The following is a 14,751-nucleotide window of genomic DNA, read 5'->3' on the forward strand; positions in this document are numbered from 1 at the left end:
CCAGACAGGTCTGAAGGAAAAAAAAAAAATCTTGTTTTATAACAAATAATCAGATCAAATCGAGTAGTTTCATGAATAACAGTATACAAGTTTTAATAATAAACCAGAGTAAAAATACAGACAGTGTCTCAATAACGCATTTCTACTGTAACATAGCAGATTGGACAGAGAGAAAGGTGGACTATTCTGTAATGTATGTACATAAGAAATGTGGGAAACAAGTACTTTCCACACTGAGAACAGCTGGGAAAAACAAATAAATATCTCCCTTTTTTTCAATGCACAAGTTTTCTTTTGTGTGGTTTTTGAGATGCAGTTGGGCAGGGATTTTTACTGAAAGCTGTCTACACTAGTTAGTAATAATAATACCTTGACCACAGTTACACAAAGGTTCTTTTAGAACGCACTCACAAAGACTTGCTAGTCTGCGTGCTGGACGCATTGTGTGTCGTCATCTCTCATCTGCCTATTACAGGGTTTCACTGGATTCACTGTAAAAATTCACTGGATAGTAGTGTATAGCATGCATCATTAATAGATTCTCAATTTTATTTTTATTTAGAGGTTTTCTCATAAATAAAGTTGTCATGCCCACCACAATCTAGGATCATGAGATACTGCTGGTAATACTTAAATTTGTTTTATGGATGCTCCTCAACATTACATGTTACTGTAAATGGACAAAAAACATGATTTGTTGCCATTTATTAAGTCTTAAATTCTTTGTGCTGGCAATTGTTGGCAAAAAAAAATAAGTGTCGGTGACTTTTACATCATTTAGCAGACACTAATATCCAGAGCAAATTACAGTTATCTCATTAATACAATTCAGCATCTGAGGATTAAGGGATTCCAGCAGTGGTGCCATAGTGGTGCTGGGATTTGAACTAACAACCTTCTGAGGAAAAAAAAAACACCCTATACACTGAGCTAACACTTTCCTATCTTTTAATGTTGAAAGCAAGGAAATACAATTTTGAACAACTTAGACATTAACATGCGATTTCTAGCAGAGAGACAAATAATCAGACAGACATGGCTGTATGTAATAATCATTTATGCGATGTCTCACCCTATGAGTATTCATTTGCAACTTGTTGTGGTATAAGAGGAATAAAACACTTGATTGTGCTGTTAGATATAATTAATGCACTCTGGCTAATAAGAGGCAGGGATTGGGAGTGGGGATGTGGTTTATGGATGATAAGTTGGATGATGGGGGATTGGGGGGGTCAACACATTATTTGCATTATGTTTATATAACAGCATAATTGTGCAAACCAAAATGATATGAGAACATTTTATCCTCTTTTTTAGTTTGCCCAGGGACGAAGAATGGTCTCAGTTCTACAGGGAGCTCTGTGCAGCACTACAGTAACTTGAAGGAACGCTACAATGGCTGTGAGATCATCATTGGCAACCTGGAAATCACCCAGATGGAGCAGGACTTCGACTTCTCCTTTCTAAAAGTAAGAAAGCATTGTTTTCACATATTTCATTTTTTTACCAACTGTAATATTCCATTGCTTTGAATGGATGTTAAAATTCCTTAGGCACAGTCTAAATGTTTGGTAGACTTGGACTAACATAACTTCAAGACTCACATTTACCTTGAAGCGAAACAATGATTAATATTTAATAGAATTTTGGTTTTAGTAGCTGCTACATTCCAGTGCATTTCATCACACCTCTTTTTTTATTGTCTCTCCTCTGCCTACAGAATGTTCGAGAAGTGACGGGCTACGTCCTCATTGCCGCAAACCAGTTTCAGCGGCTTCCTATAGATCAGCTGCGAGTGATCCGTGGCAGCACGCTTTATGAGAAGAAATGGGCACTTTGTGTCATCTTAAACTTTGAAGGCCAGCATGGACTGGTGGACCTGGGGTTTACTCATCTCACAGGTTAGGACAGCTGGAGTGAATATGTCATGCAAAACTGATGGCAGCTAATTATGCATCGAAGGAGAGCCTAACATGTGGAGTCCGTGCCAGCTCAAGTGCATACAAAATAGAAGCATGACTTAAAAATAAAAGACTGAAATTTGGATCTCTCTCTCTCTCTCTCTCTCGCTCTCGCTCTCGCTCTCTCTCTCTCTCTCTCTCTCTCTCACTCTCTCTCTCTCTCTCTCTCTCTCTCTCTCTCTCTATATATATATATATATATATATATATATATATATATATATATATATATATATATATATACATATATATATATATATATACATTTAGAGTCTAAATCTTAGGCCCAAACTACTGGTAAGGCATGACAGCAAAATCGTGGGAAGATTGAAATTTAGAACTCTTCGCATTGCATAGTGTGTGGATACTCTGGTTTTGTGTGTGTGTGAATGTGTGTGTGTGTGTGTGTGTGTGTGTGTGTGTGTGTGTGTGTGTGTGTGTGTGTGTACATTTATGTTTGTTTGTGTTTTAATACATGCTATCTTTACAGAGCTCTCAAGGCTTATTACGTGTTCAGACTAGTCAGGACAACTGCATGGTAAAGAGATGATAGTCTGAGATTTTCAAGAAGCCTAAGTTTTCACCTTCTCTTACTCTATCTGGGCTACCTTGAAACAAAAATATCCATTCGGGTTGAATTTGGTGTTGTTTGAGCAGAATTTGTTAGACAATTCACTTCAAATTATAAACCCAACTACTGAGATTACTAGCAATAACTAGATACTATACTATATTTATACTATATAATATAGTTAAGATAAATTATATATATATATATATATATATATATATATATATATATATATATATATATGTGTGTATGTATAGTTTTAATTATGTAAGTAACTGAATAAAGTTGCTCTTTAGAATAGTTATCAGTCACTGACATCTTACTAAATGGATATTTCTCACCCTGCTGTAATTTAAAAGATGTTTTGATGTCTTGCATAAAAAGCTCTTTTCAGGTTCCCCCACACATCTCAATAGGGTTCAGCTTCGTGCTTTGATTTAGCCATTTCATTACATGCATCTACTTCTTTTTAAGCCATGCTTTAGTGGATTTATTTGAATGTTTATGATGGCTGTCCTGTTGAATCAGTTATGTGTCCATTTTCTGACATTTGTCTTAAGGAATCCATGATATGTCATACAATTTGTGATTCTTTCAATGCCCGGGGTCAGAGTAAGAAAAACAGCCTCATCCCATGTTAGACTGTAGCGATAATATTTTGTTAATAGTAGGCTGTGTTGGCTCTTTGAGAAAGCATAGGCCTCCATATGTACTCAAAGACTTCAATTTGAACTTATCTATCAAGAAAAACAGACTTCCAGAACTTTTCAGGCTTGTCTAGCTAGTCTCTGGAAAACATCAAGCAAGCATCTTTGTTCTTTAAAAAAAAACAGCTTCTTCCTGAGAACCTTTACATGAATGCATTTTCTGTTCAGGGTCCTAACTGTTGATCTACACTAGATGACCATATGGAAGTGGACACGTGATTATAACACTAATACGGTCTTCCTCAAACTTTTCCCTTTGAAACACTTCATTGTCTATAAAACCATTGTATGCTATAGTATTAGGAATCCCTTTTAATTATCTAAAGGGCCCTTTGCCCCATTGTGCAAAACAAATACTAGGAAAACATGGTTTGTGGCTGGTGTGGAAGAATGTGTGTTGCCTGCCCAGATCCTTGACTTTAACCTGATTGGAACATTCAGTTTGCCTAAGGCTTTCTTGATAGACCATCACTGGCCAACCTCTTTTGCTCTTGTGGCTGAATTCGCACAAATCTCCACAGCGCCAGGGTCAAGTGAAAAGTCTTCTCAAAACAGTGGAGGTTACAATAGCAGCAAAGGGGGAAACTACTCTATTTCTATGAATTTTGATTACTATAGGATATTAAATACACAAGTGTCTTCATAACATGCATGTAGGGAATGCAGGATTTATCTAGACTAGAACTATGGAAGCTTTGTGGTTGAATGAAATTTAAGGAAGGTTTCTTGACAAAATTAGCATTGTTCTAAATGCCCTCCATTTGTGTACTGTTTATCTACTGGTTATCGATTTAGAGTCCAAAGGTTTTTAGAAATGCTTTGTTCCGGCTAATAAACATCTGTGAATATTTCCTCAACTCTAATGACATTTTTTATGACCAGCCAGACTTGTAGGACAAGCAACTGACATGCTTTCTTGTAAATAGCTATTATTTGTTCCTTCCTATCACCTCAGTTCAGTTCTTCAGATTCATTGCTTAGCTCTATCCTATGTTTATCCTGCTGTTAATAACTTACGTGATCCTGTTTTAGCCTAATGTTACTGATAATGTTCCTTTTTTTCTGCACTTGAACAATTCCTGTATGCGTTACTTTTCCGTGTAGACATTATCTCTTTAAAAAGGACACACGGTTTCAGCCTAATGTTAATCTTGAGTAGCTATAGAGTTGTATTGCATCCTTCACTGAAGAGTCTTTAGTTGTATCAAATTTATAAAAGATACATATAACTTTACGATTCTTTACGAAAGCAGCCGAGCTTTTGGACGCGTGCAGTGGGCAGGGATAATGAAATGACGGAAACAAACAAACTGCATCCATTGTTCACAGAATGCTGGGTTCTTTGGGAATCTGAACAAGGTTATCCTTCTCTCACATCCAAAAACCTTTTTAAAGACATTCTTTACGAGGAGCCTGTGCAGGGCTGCCAAGATTTCCATAATGAAATGAAGCATGGTGATGGGTGTGCTCTTTGGTTGCTGTGTGTGTGTGTGTGTGTGTGTGTGTGTGTGTGTGTGTGTGTGTGTGTGTGTGTGTGTGTGTGTGTGTGTGTGTGTGTGCACGTGTCAGCACTTCAGAATATTATTTCAATGCGAAAGAGACAAATTTCTGATTAAGTGTGAGAAAAACAAGCGGAAAAAGTCAAATTATTATTTATATACTGCTCATGCCCATGCTAGTCTTTGAGTTAAGACTGTAAGAGATGGGTTAGTACAACAATTTCTGTTGTGTGAGTAGTATTTCATTTTTAATTTTAAAATACTGATAACCCGAACAATTGTGCTGTGTGTGCACTACAGAGATCCTGGTTGGTGGAGTGCAGATTGTTAACAATAAATACCTGAGCTTTGCTCCCTGGATCAACTGGCAAGACATAGTGAGAGACAGCAATGCTCACATTGAGATCATTGACAATGGTCAAAAAGGTGGGTGTGTCCGAGAGTGACCTCATTTGTTTCATTCTTTTTCTTCTATTGGTTGGAATGTCAGTCCACACATATTAAGGCTTTGTGCTGTTTTTGTCTACAGTGCCGTGTCATCCTGACTGTGGTGGTTACTGCTGGGGTCCAAATAAAGATCAGTGTCAAATGTGTGAGTTATACAGCTATACATATACATAATAGAGACATAAATATAACCAATAGACTGTTTACCACTGCCAGTACTTTAATGTTAAGTATTTCATGGTTTAAAGACACCCAAACGCATACAGCACTGTGCTTAGGCACATGCAAAGAAAAGATGTATAATAAAAATAATGTTCAAAAGTTAAACATATAATTTACTATTTAGAATGATCTTGTTACACGATTTAAGTAGGAAATGTTAAACACCTTAGTATTTTTTATTAAATATACCATTTAAGCGTGTTTTCTTGTCCAGGATAAGGTCTAAGTCCAGATATTTGGTGGCAAAAGAACATTAAATTAAACATCTATGCTTTGAGTATAATTATTACAATTAAAAATGTTGTAATGAAATTATTACTTTTTTAGCAAAAATATCTAGCAAACTATATGTTTTATAGTATATCAGAATCAGAATCAGAATCAGAATCAGGTTTATTGGCCAAGTGTGTTGACACACACAAGGAATTTGGTTCCAGCTGTTAGTGACTCTCGAAAGTACAGACATAAATAAAACCTATACATGACAAAACAGACAAGACAAGACAAAAACAGCAAATACAAGACAATACAAGACAATACAGACAATGTGAGACAGTATAGACAGTCTGGGTATATAATATACACACCGACTATACAGATTATTATACTCATTAAGTATTTGTATCATTGACACCTACTGCAACATTTCACTTTTTCTTCACTGTCTGTTTGTTTCAGTGACTAAGACGGTGTGTGCACCACAGTGTCACGGGCGCTGTTTTGGTCCCAGTCCTCAGCACTGCTGCAACACTGAATGTGCAGGAGGCTGTACAGGGCCTAAGGAAACTGACTGCTTTGTAAGTGTCACTTTCTTCTGCTTTCTTCTTAGAGTTTCTTCAAAAGACAGTGTAAAATTATTATACACACTATTCCATACACTATTTGGACAAAGGTTTGTGGACACATAATGTGTTTTTGTTTCTTTTTAAACACATTCAACATTTAATCCCTATTTGCTGCTGTAAGAACCTTCACTATTCTGGGAAGATGTTCCACTAGATTTTATAGCGTGTTTGTGGAGCTTTTGCTCATTCAGACACAATAGTAAAAACAGGTACTGATGTAGGATGCGGAGGCCAGCTAGCGTTCATCCAAGAGGTATTTAACATGGTTGAGGTTAGCACACTATACCAGGCCACTCCTAGTTCAAGTGAAAAGAACATTTAATGCTGCCACATTTACAGACATCCTATATAATTGTGTGCCTTCAACTTTGTGGTGACAGTTTAAGAAAGCTAGAAAAAAAAAAGCAAGAAAAGCTAGAAAAAAAGCTAGAAAAGTCAGGTATCCCAATACATTTGTCCATATAATGTACACCAGGAGTCACGGACCTTTTTGAGGCTGAGAGCTACTTCTTGGGTACCGATTAATTTGAAGGGCTACTAGTTTGATACACACTTTTGAAATAACACATTTGCTCAATTTAACCTTAATTATATGTTATTATTAATAATTAATGATATTCATCTATGTGAAGGCAATGATAAGGTTAATGATTTCTCACAATAATTTTCAACAATGATTTAACAAGGTAGGAAACAGATAAATATCATTATGCAAAACACTTCTACGTTGCACCATGTTTGTACAAATGATCAATTATGTAACATACAAAAATCAACTTGGATATTGTCATTTTCAAATTCACACCAATGCAAGTATCATTTTAAAAAATTTGATGCAGTTTACTGGTGGCGCTATGGTGAGCTATTTTTAGAAAAGCCCCGCGGGTGACTCATGTGGTCCTTGCGGGCGATCTGGTGCCCGTGGGCACCATGTTGGTGACCCCTGATGTATACACTATGCTAGCCTATTTATGCACAAGACCAAAACATATTTAAAGATAGATAGAGACATTTATAATTAAACTAATACAAAACCAGTCAAACTGTTAGCATAATAGCGAAGTGGTCTTGGCCTGTGTACATGCAAACTCAATTACAGTTTTATTACAGCGAGAAAACGGCGGACTAAATTGTAAGAAGTGAACCATGCATAATGTGTATTTACAGATTTTCCTGCTGCAAAATGTGATGAATTCTATGTGATTTTTGTGTTTTGTTTTGCTTTGTTTTGCTTTGCAGTGTTATTTTTTTTACACACATTTTTGCTTGACTATGTATTGTCCACCCTAAACATGGCAAAAATTAGAAAATGCTATACATGCAATTGGCCTAAATGTCCTTGTCTACACCTTGCTGCAGGCATGCCAGAGTGTGAACTATTCGGGAGCATGTGTGCCTCACTGTCCACAGTCTCACATTTACAACAAACACACCTTTCAACTGGAACCCAATCCAGATGTCATGTACCAGTACGGGTCAATCTGTCTGCACAAATGCCCTGGTGAGTACAGACACCAAAGTTATATTTCCTAAACTAGTATTTTTCATTTTGTGCCATGAAATCCATGTCTATTCTTTTTAGCCAACTGTAACTTTTGTGCTGTTTACTGGGAACGTTACACAGTGTTGTTATGAGAGATGAGTTCTAATGGATGGGGGCAGTTTCATTTGTCTCCTTTTACAAGAGGATGACATGTTCAGACTCGTTTACACATTTAACTTTGTCAAACTAAATCAAACATTTACACATTTAAATATATATGAAAATACCTAAATAACAATAAGATGCTGCATTATCCAAGTATTTAAGAAATTGTTTCATTATTCTTTTCTATTTATAAAGATTTTACTTGTATTCATCATTTTCAATCATTAAACCTCAAAGGGCTTAATAATTGGTCAAGGTTTCTTTGCTGAAAGAATGAGTAGCATCGCCACCATTGCATACTTTTTTTAGACAAACCTTGTAACCTCAGTTATCATCCATTTTATTTGCTGTGGTAATTATAAAGATCATGCAAATGGCTTCAGGTCAATGCAAACAAATCACAGCACTTACTACCACCCTAATATTCCATTGCTGATGGGTGGAATGGATAAATTTAACTAAATATTAAAAGTTTAATATTGCGAGACAATATTTACACACTGTTATCTCATACATTGAAGGATTTTCAGCGATTTAGGAACGATTCCAAAAAAAGCTATATTTGATAGAAAAATTACTTTAACAGTAAAGAACAAAAATGAATCTGTAACTATAGAATTTTCAATATTGAACTTTATATAAATATGCACTGCATGGCTGTTTGCTGTTTGACTGAAAATGGTATTAATAAAATATATACTATATATACACTGACTAAATGTATAACCTTATAAAATACATCTAAAGTAATACACTGTGTATTGAAATTATAAACACTGTTATCTGTTATCAGTTAAAGAAAGGAAAATGACATAGCTCTCTGGGTGAGAGGGATGACATAATCTGTCTCCCCTGTCAATCACAGAGACACTAGCCAATTGTGAGCAATCTCCTATGTGGAAGAGGGCAGATAGTGCTTTCCAGCAAGTGTGTTACACTGACGCAGCATGGACTTCAATTTGATGAGATGTTATTCGCTGGCTTCACTTCTCTTGGAGCCTCCCAAGAGAAGTCTTCTCACAGTTCTCCTGCCAAAACCCCACCTCAACCCCCACCCCCAGAGACAGGGCAAACCACATTATATACATAAAGTAGAATAAAGAAATTCCAGATATCTCTTTTATAGGCTTGAGTCAAGAACTAAAGCTCTTTATATTATATATAGACTATTACGCATAGATTTCAGGTTTGCCAGATTTTCATCATAATTTGTCAACTGTTACTGATTGTCACCTTATACCAGTCTCTCTTTATCTGTATCTCTCACACACACAGATCACTTTGTGGTAGACGGCAGTGCGTGTGTAAGTGCCTGTCCTCCTGATAAAATGGAAGTTGAGAAGAACGGTACAAAGCACTGTGAGCCATGCATCGGACTCTGCCCAAAAGGTGAAACACTTTACACACAATTAGATATTCTACAGCTGGCAAATGCCATGTTATGTTTTTTTTGTTAATTTATTTATTTAATTTATTTACATTAGAACTAGACTTAGACTAGAGCATGGACTCTTGTACCCACACCTACGGCCTCACATTTTGAACACACATACATTTCAAAAACTACATAACTGCATTTTAAAAAGTCACACAGTATCTGCCATTCGAAATAAATGCTGCCACATATGTACATTTTATATTCGTTTTCTATTTTTTGTATATTTTATTTAGTTTTATATAATTGCAATGATAGTTTATATCAAAAATTGTTTTTTTATTAAATTTTTATTAAAACACTATTCTTTACATTATTGATTTATTAATTGATTGATTGAAATATTTTACTGCGTGTTGTACTGTGTCTGTTCACTGTGCAGAAAAAGTAAACTTTATATCTTCTCCTACCTCCGAACCCCTCTATTTGTATCTGCAGTGTGTGAGGGTACAGATCCCAGTAAAAGCAACAGGCAGACGGTGGACTCCAGTAACATCGACAGTTTCATCAACTGTACTAAAGTCCAGGGCAACATACATTTTCTTGTCACGGGTATTAATGGGTAAGTCTTTTTGCCTACCTATTCATTTTACTTTTTTATATATATAATTTAAAAATGTTATGTTATATACATATACACATAATGTATAAACACTGCATTAAATATATACTACATGGACAGAAGTATTGGACCCCTGACTTTTCCAGCCATTTGCATTTATTCCCCAAACTGCAACCACAGATTTGGAGCCACACATTTATATAGGATAACTGTGGATGCAGTAGTATTAAACGTTTACTTACATTTGAGCTAGGAGACTCAAACCTGTTCCAGCATGACAATGCCCCTGTGCACAAAGCGAGCTGAATGGAGATATGGTTTACATGAGTTGGAGTAGAAGATCTTAGCCTGCTCTAGAGCTCTGACCTCAACACTATGGAACATATTTAGGATAAATTGGAACCCTGACTGCACTCCAGGCCTCATCACCATAAATCAGACTTTACTAACACCCTTGTGGCTGAACAGGTCCAAATCTCCACAAGCACGCTCCAAAATCTAGTAGAATTGTTCCCTGAAAAGTGGAGGTTAAATTAGCAGCAAAAAGAAACTAACTGTGGAATGGGATGTTCAAAAAGCACATAGAAATCTTGAGGTCAGATGTCCATATATTTTGTTCATATAGTGTTCGTGAGACATTATTGCGCAAAAATAATGCTTATGTTGAAATTGTATTTGTGTCCTTTTTAACTTTATTTATGAACGTATGGCTTAATATTTAAAATTTACATAACTGTCAAACTGCAGCTTTTTAATCTTCCAATTAGTAAAGTAAACCAAAGCTTTAGTCAATACTTTTATAAAGCATCCATTTAGTGTGAAAGTTGTTGCGATGCCGCTATAGCGTTTTTTTTGTTTTTTTTATGTAAAAAAAAGGAGCTGAAATCTAAGTTACTGTTGAACATGGTATGGGCAAGTGGAATTGCATTGTTAAATGTATGAGCTAATCAAGTTCAAAACCCTTGATATATTAATCGTTCATTATTCAATGTGCTCTGTAATAATCTCACAATGAATGTCTTTATATTTTTATTACAGGGATCCTTTTAATAAAATACCTCCACTCGACCCAGAGAAACTCAAAGTCTTCAGCACTGTAAGAGAAATAACAGGTAATATAGATACATTATTAACTCTGTTGTATTACAGTATGGCAAAAATGTTACTAAATATTAAGTTATATTGTAAAGTATCAGTCAGAATTTGAAATAACAACGTAATTTCTTTATTACTGCATGTAAATATATTTTATCCATTTGCAAGCTTTTTCTTCCTTTTCTTCTTTCGACTGCTCTCGTAAGGGGTCACCACAGCGGATCATCCGTCTTCATACCCCCCTGTCCTCTACATCTGCCTCTTTCAAACCAACTACCTGCATGTCTTCCCTCACCACATCCATAAACCTCCTTCTTGGTCTTCCTCTTTTCCTCCTTCCTGGTGACGCCATTCTCAGCATTCTCTCATCGATATACCCTATCTATCTATCTATCTATCTATCTATCTATCTATCTATCTATCTATCTATCTATCTATCTATCTATCTATCTATCTATCTATCTATCTATCTATCTATCTATCTATCTATCTATCTATCTATCTATCTATGTGGACACCTGATTATTAGTTTTGTATATGCTTTTTAAAAATCCAATTTCACATTTAGTTCTCATTTGATGTTATAATAACCTCCACTCTTCTGGGAAGGTGTTCCACTACATTTTGAAATGAGGTTATAGAGATTTGTGCTCATTCAGCCACAAGGGCATTAGTAAAGTTACGTATTGATGTAGAGTGAGGAGACCTAGGGAGCAGTTGATGTTCTAATTAATCTCAAACGTTTTCAGTATGGTTAATGTCTATAAGAGGCCACTTATGATCTTACACTCCAAATTTTATTTATATTGTATTTTTATATACTATCCATAATTATTCATTTTTTTCATTTCTTATTTACTGTAGGGATTTTGAATGTTCAGTCTTGGCCTGCAGAGCTGAAGGATTTGTCATTTTTCTCCAATCTTACCACTATACGTGGAAGGTCGCTTCACCTGTAAGTGTTTCTGTTTCCGTGTTCCTAACATCAGTAGTTTTCGAGTCTAACTGCTACCTGTATGTTTGGCTGCGTGCTAAATATATTAAATTACATCCGTTTTATGCTAGCAATGTGTCACACTTAGCGCATGCATCTCATTTTTGCTCTTTGTATGTGTTTTTTTTATTGTGCATCCCTTCACCTTACCTCACCCCACCATACCCACTTACCCTAACTGTGTACCCACAACAGCACAAAAAGGTATGTAAACCAAGCCAACTGCCCTAAACCCATGAAACTGCATGGCTTCCTAAGAAATTTCCTTTTGTCTTTATCTTTCCTTGTTTCACCCGTATGCACACTTTCACACACTGGTGTCATTTTCGTCTTTGGGTGTCACATTAAGATAGCAATGTGAAAATGGAGCCATGTGCCTTTTTATGGGTTGCAAAATATAGCTGATAAAGATAATGGCTCATGTTGGGGAAGAAGTTTAGACTTGCAGGATGCTTTTTGGGAGGTTTTCAGAAAAGTGTATCTGTGACTACGTTTTCAAATTTCATTTCTCTGACAGAATTTAATTCAACTTTTGAATTAACTGCTTCTTTGTGTCCTAAACACTGTGATCTGTTGAAAATCCCGGGTTCGATGTAATCAGAAACATATTTATGTGTACACAAAGACTGGCATTTAGTGCAGATGTTACCATAGTGATGAGGAGAGCATTCGATGCAGGTCATGTTTTCTAAATGGTCAAATATTGAATAGAGAATTTCAAATGAATCCAGCTCAGAATTCTCACCGAACATAAGTTTGTGTCCCACCGCATTCCTCCTTGAAGCGTGTGCGACCGTTGGGGAAAATAAAAACCCGTGGTGGATTCTGGCAAATAGCCAGAAAAAACAACAAAGAAAGTTTTTGCAAAACTTTTTACTGCACTACTATGCAGTAAAATATATAGTAAGTTGTCAGATGCAAAATAAATAGATACATGCTATGCAAAATATTAAAGAAATTGAGTTTGTAATTGGGGTTGTCTATATGTCCATGAGTTTATGATCATCTTCATCATCAAAACACAAAAGTACACACTGTGTAGGTTTAAATGTCTCAATAAAAAGACAAGAAAATCAGACTGCAGAATAGAAAACTCTGTCCACATCGGTATGCATATAGAAATAGGCAGTGAGGATCAAAACCAGGAAGTTTTGTTACTAAGAAATAAAACACTAAGAGCCCCAAAGCTCAGACTTTAGAAATGCAGGGGGAAGATTTTGCAATGCGAGAATGAAAAAGGAGAGTAATACAACAGGCATTGGGTTGACTGAAGAATCGATGATAGATTCCAGCTGTAATGATGGCTAGTATCTAGGATGTGTTTTCTTTTTTCAAAATGTGTTTTTTTTATCTAATTTATATCCAAAAATTGCCAATGTAATGATTGCATTTACAGCATTTAGCAGACTTTTGGCAGCTTCCAGATGACCACACATTCCGAGACCCCACCTTAAAACCCCAATTGTACCATGAAAATGAGACTACCATTCTATTTTGATTGAACAAATGACAATATTAATAATAATCTTCTTTATATACAATCCTGATCAAACCAATTTGCCTCTCTTCCCCCTCACTTTCTCGTGATTTTCGCTCCATCTTTATCCATCTCTTTCTCTTCACAAGCAGTATTTTCCTTGCTTCACATCTATGTTTTCTGATCGATCACCATCTTTCTCTTTTAGACCCTTCTCTCTGTTGGTGATGAAGGTGGACTCGCTAACCTCCCTGGGTCTGCGTTCTCTGCGTGATATCAGCGACGGCAGTGTGTACATCAGCAATAACACTAACCTGTGTTACCAATACACCGTGAAGTGGGATAAGATTTTTACGGGCTCCCAAATCAGGCGCCGACGCAACCTCAACGACATCAAGTTCAACAAGCTGCCGAGCGAATGCGGTAAAACAGCATTTCTTTCCTTTCTACATGTACATACTTTTGCAAATTCTTGCCATGTACTCAGCAGTACGTTCTGCCTGTGTGTATGTTGTTCTGGGTTTATAGAGGCTGAGGGTTTTGTGTGTGATCCACTGTGTTCGAGCGCCGGTTGCTGGGGTCTCGGACCTGAGCAGTGTCTTTCCTGCAAGAATCACAGTCGCCACCATATCTGTGTGGCCCAGTGTAACATCTTCTCTGGGTCAGTGGATTGAGTGTGTTTCTCTCAGTATCTGATTCCTGCTGCTGATTATTTTCTATAACTGAACATTGGTGTCTTCTGGTTTTTATTTTTGTATGACATCTCCACATATTTGCAGGGAGCCGCGGGAGTTCGCAGGTCCAACCGGGGAGTGTCATGCCTGTCATCCTGAGTGCCTACCACAGGAGGGGAGAGAAACCTGCAGAGGAGAGGTATGGACTTATAGGGGGGCATTCAGGGTATTTTCTGTTATACCATGATCCGTCTGGATATTTATTTCTGATTGGCTGGAGGGTCTACAAAGGTAAAGTACTTCCGGCCAGTTTCTGAATCACCATTTTGTATTAATCCACTAGAAAAATACAATTAAAATGTAGACATCCTATAAAATGATGTGCCTCTAACTTTGTAGTAACAGTTTGGGGAAGAACAAAGCTAAAAAGGCCAGGTGTCCAGTTATTTTTGCTTTGTGTATCTTTCTTTCTATTTTGTTGCTTTCAATCTTTGCATCTCTCTCTTTATTTCTCTCTCTCCCCCTCTCTCTCTCTCATTCTCTCTCTTTTTCAATGCATTTTCTCTCCTGCAGCTTTGTTTATTCACCGAGAGTCTATTTTTCCGCTTTAACAC

The 14,751-nt window shown here is 36.5% G+C and overlaps 1 protein-coding gene and 1 long non-coding RNA gene across 2 annotated transcripts in view; both read left to right on the forward strand.

Annotated features, from left to right (window-relative positions):
* Positions 1-14,751, forward strand: part of erbb3b (erb-b2 receptor tyrosine kinase 3b) — a 33,007-nt gene that overhangs the window by 10,014 nt on the left and 8,242 nt on the right. The window contains exons 2-14 of the mRNA XM_083570463.1: positions 1,318-1,469; positions 1,721-1,901; positions 5,039-5,164; positions 5,268-5,330; positions 6,086-6,204; positions 7,612-7,753; positions 9,176-9,289; positions 9,774-9,897; positions 10,936-11,009; positions 11,857-11,947; positions 13,672-13,886; positions 13,992-14,124; positions 14,243-14,336. Of these exons, the coding sequence (XP_083426589.1) occupies positions 1,318-1,469; positions 1,721-1,901; positions 5,039-5,164; positions 5,268-5,330; positions 6,086-6,204; positions 7,612-7,753; positions 9,176-9,289; positions 9,774-9,897; positions 10,936-11,009; positions 11,857-11,947; positions 13,672-13,886; positions 13,992-14,124; positions 14,243-14,336 (1,628 nt within the window). The remainder of the gene's footprint in view (positions 1-1,317; positions 1,470-1,720; positions 1,902-5,038; positions 5,165-5,267; positions 5,331-6,085; positions 6,205-7,611; positions 7,754-9,175; positions 9,290-9,773; positions 9,898-10,935; positions 11,010-11,856; positions 11,948-13,671; positions 13,887-13,991; positions 14,125-14,242; positions 14,337-14,751) is intronic.
* Positions 12,199-13,605, forward strand: LOC310742050. The gene is made up of 2 exons (XR_014538130.1): positions 12,199-13,083; positions 13,132-13,605. It is a non-coding gene; the product is annotated as an uncharacterized lncRNA (long non-coding RNA).

Source organism: Silurus aristotelis (genome assembly GCF_946808225.1).
Source record: "Silurus aristotelis genome assembly, chromosome: 19".
Taxonomy (NCBI): domain Eukaryota; kingdom Metazoa; phylum Chordata; class Actinopteri; order Siluriformes; family Siluridae; genus Silurus; species Silurus aristotelis.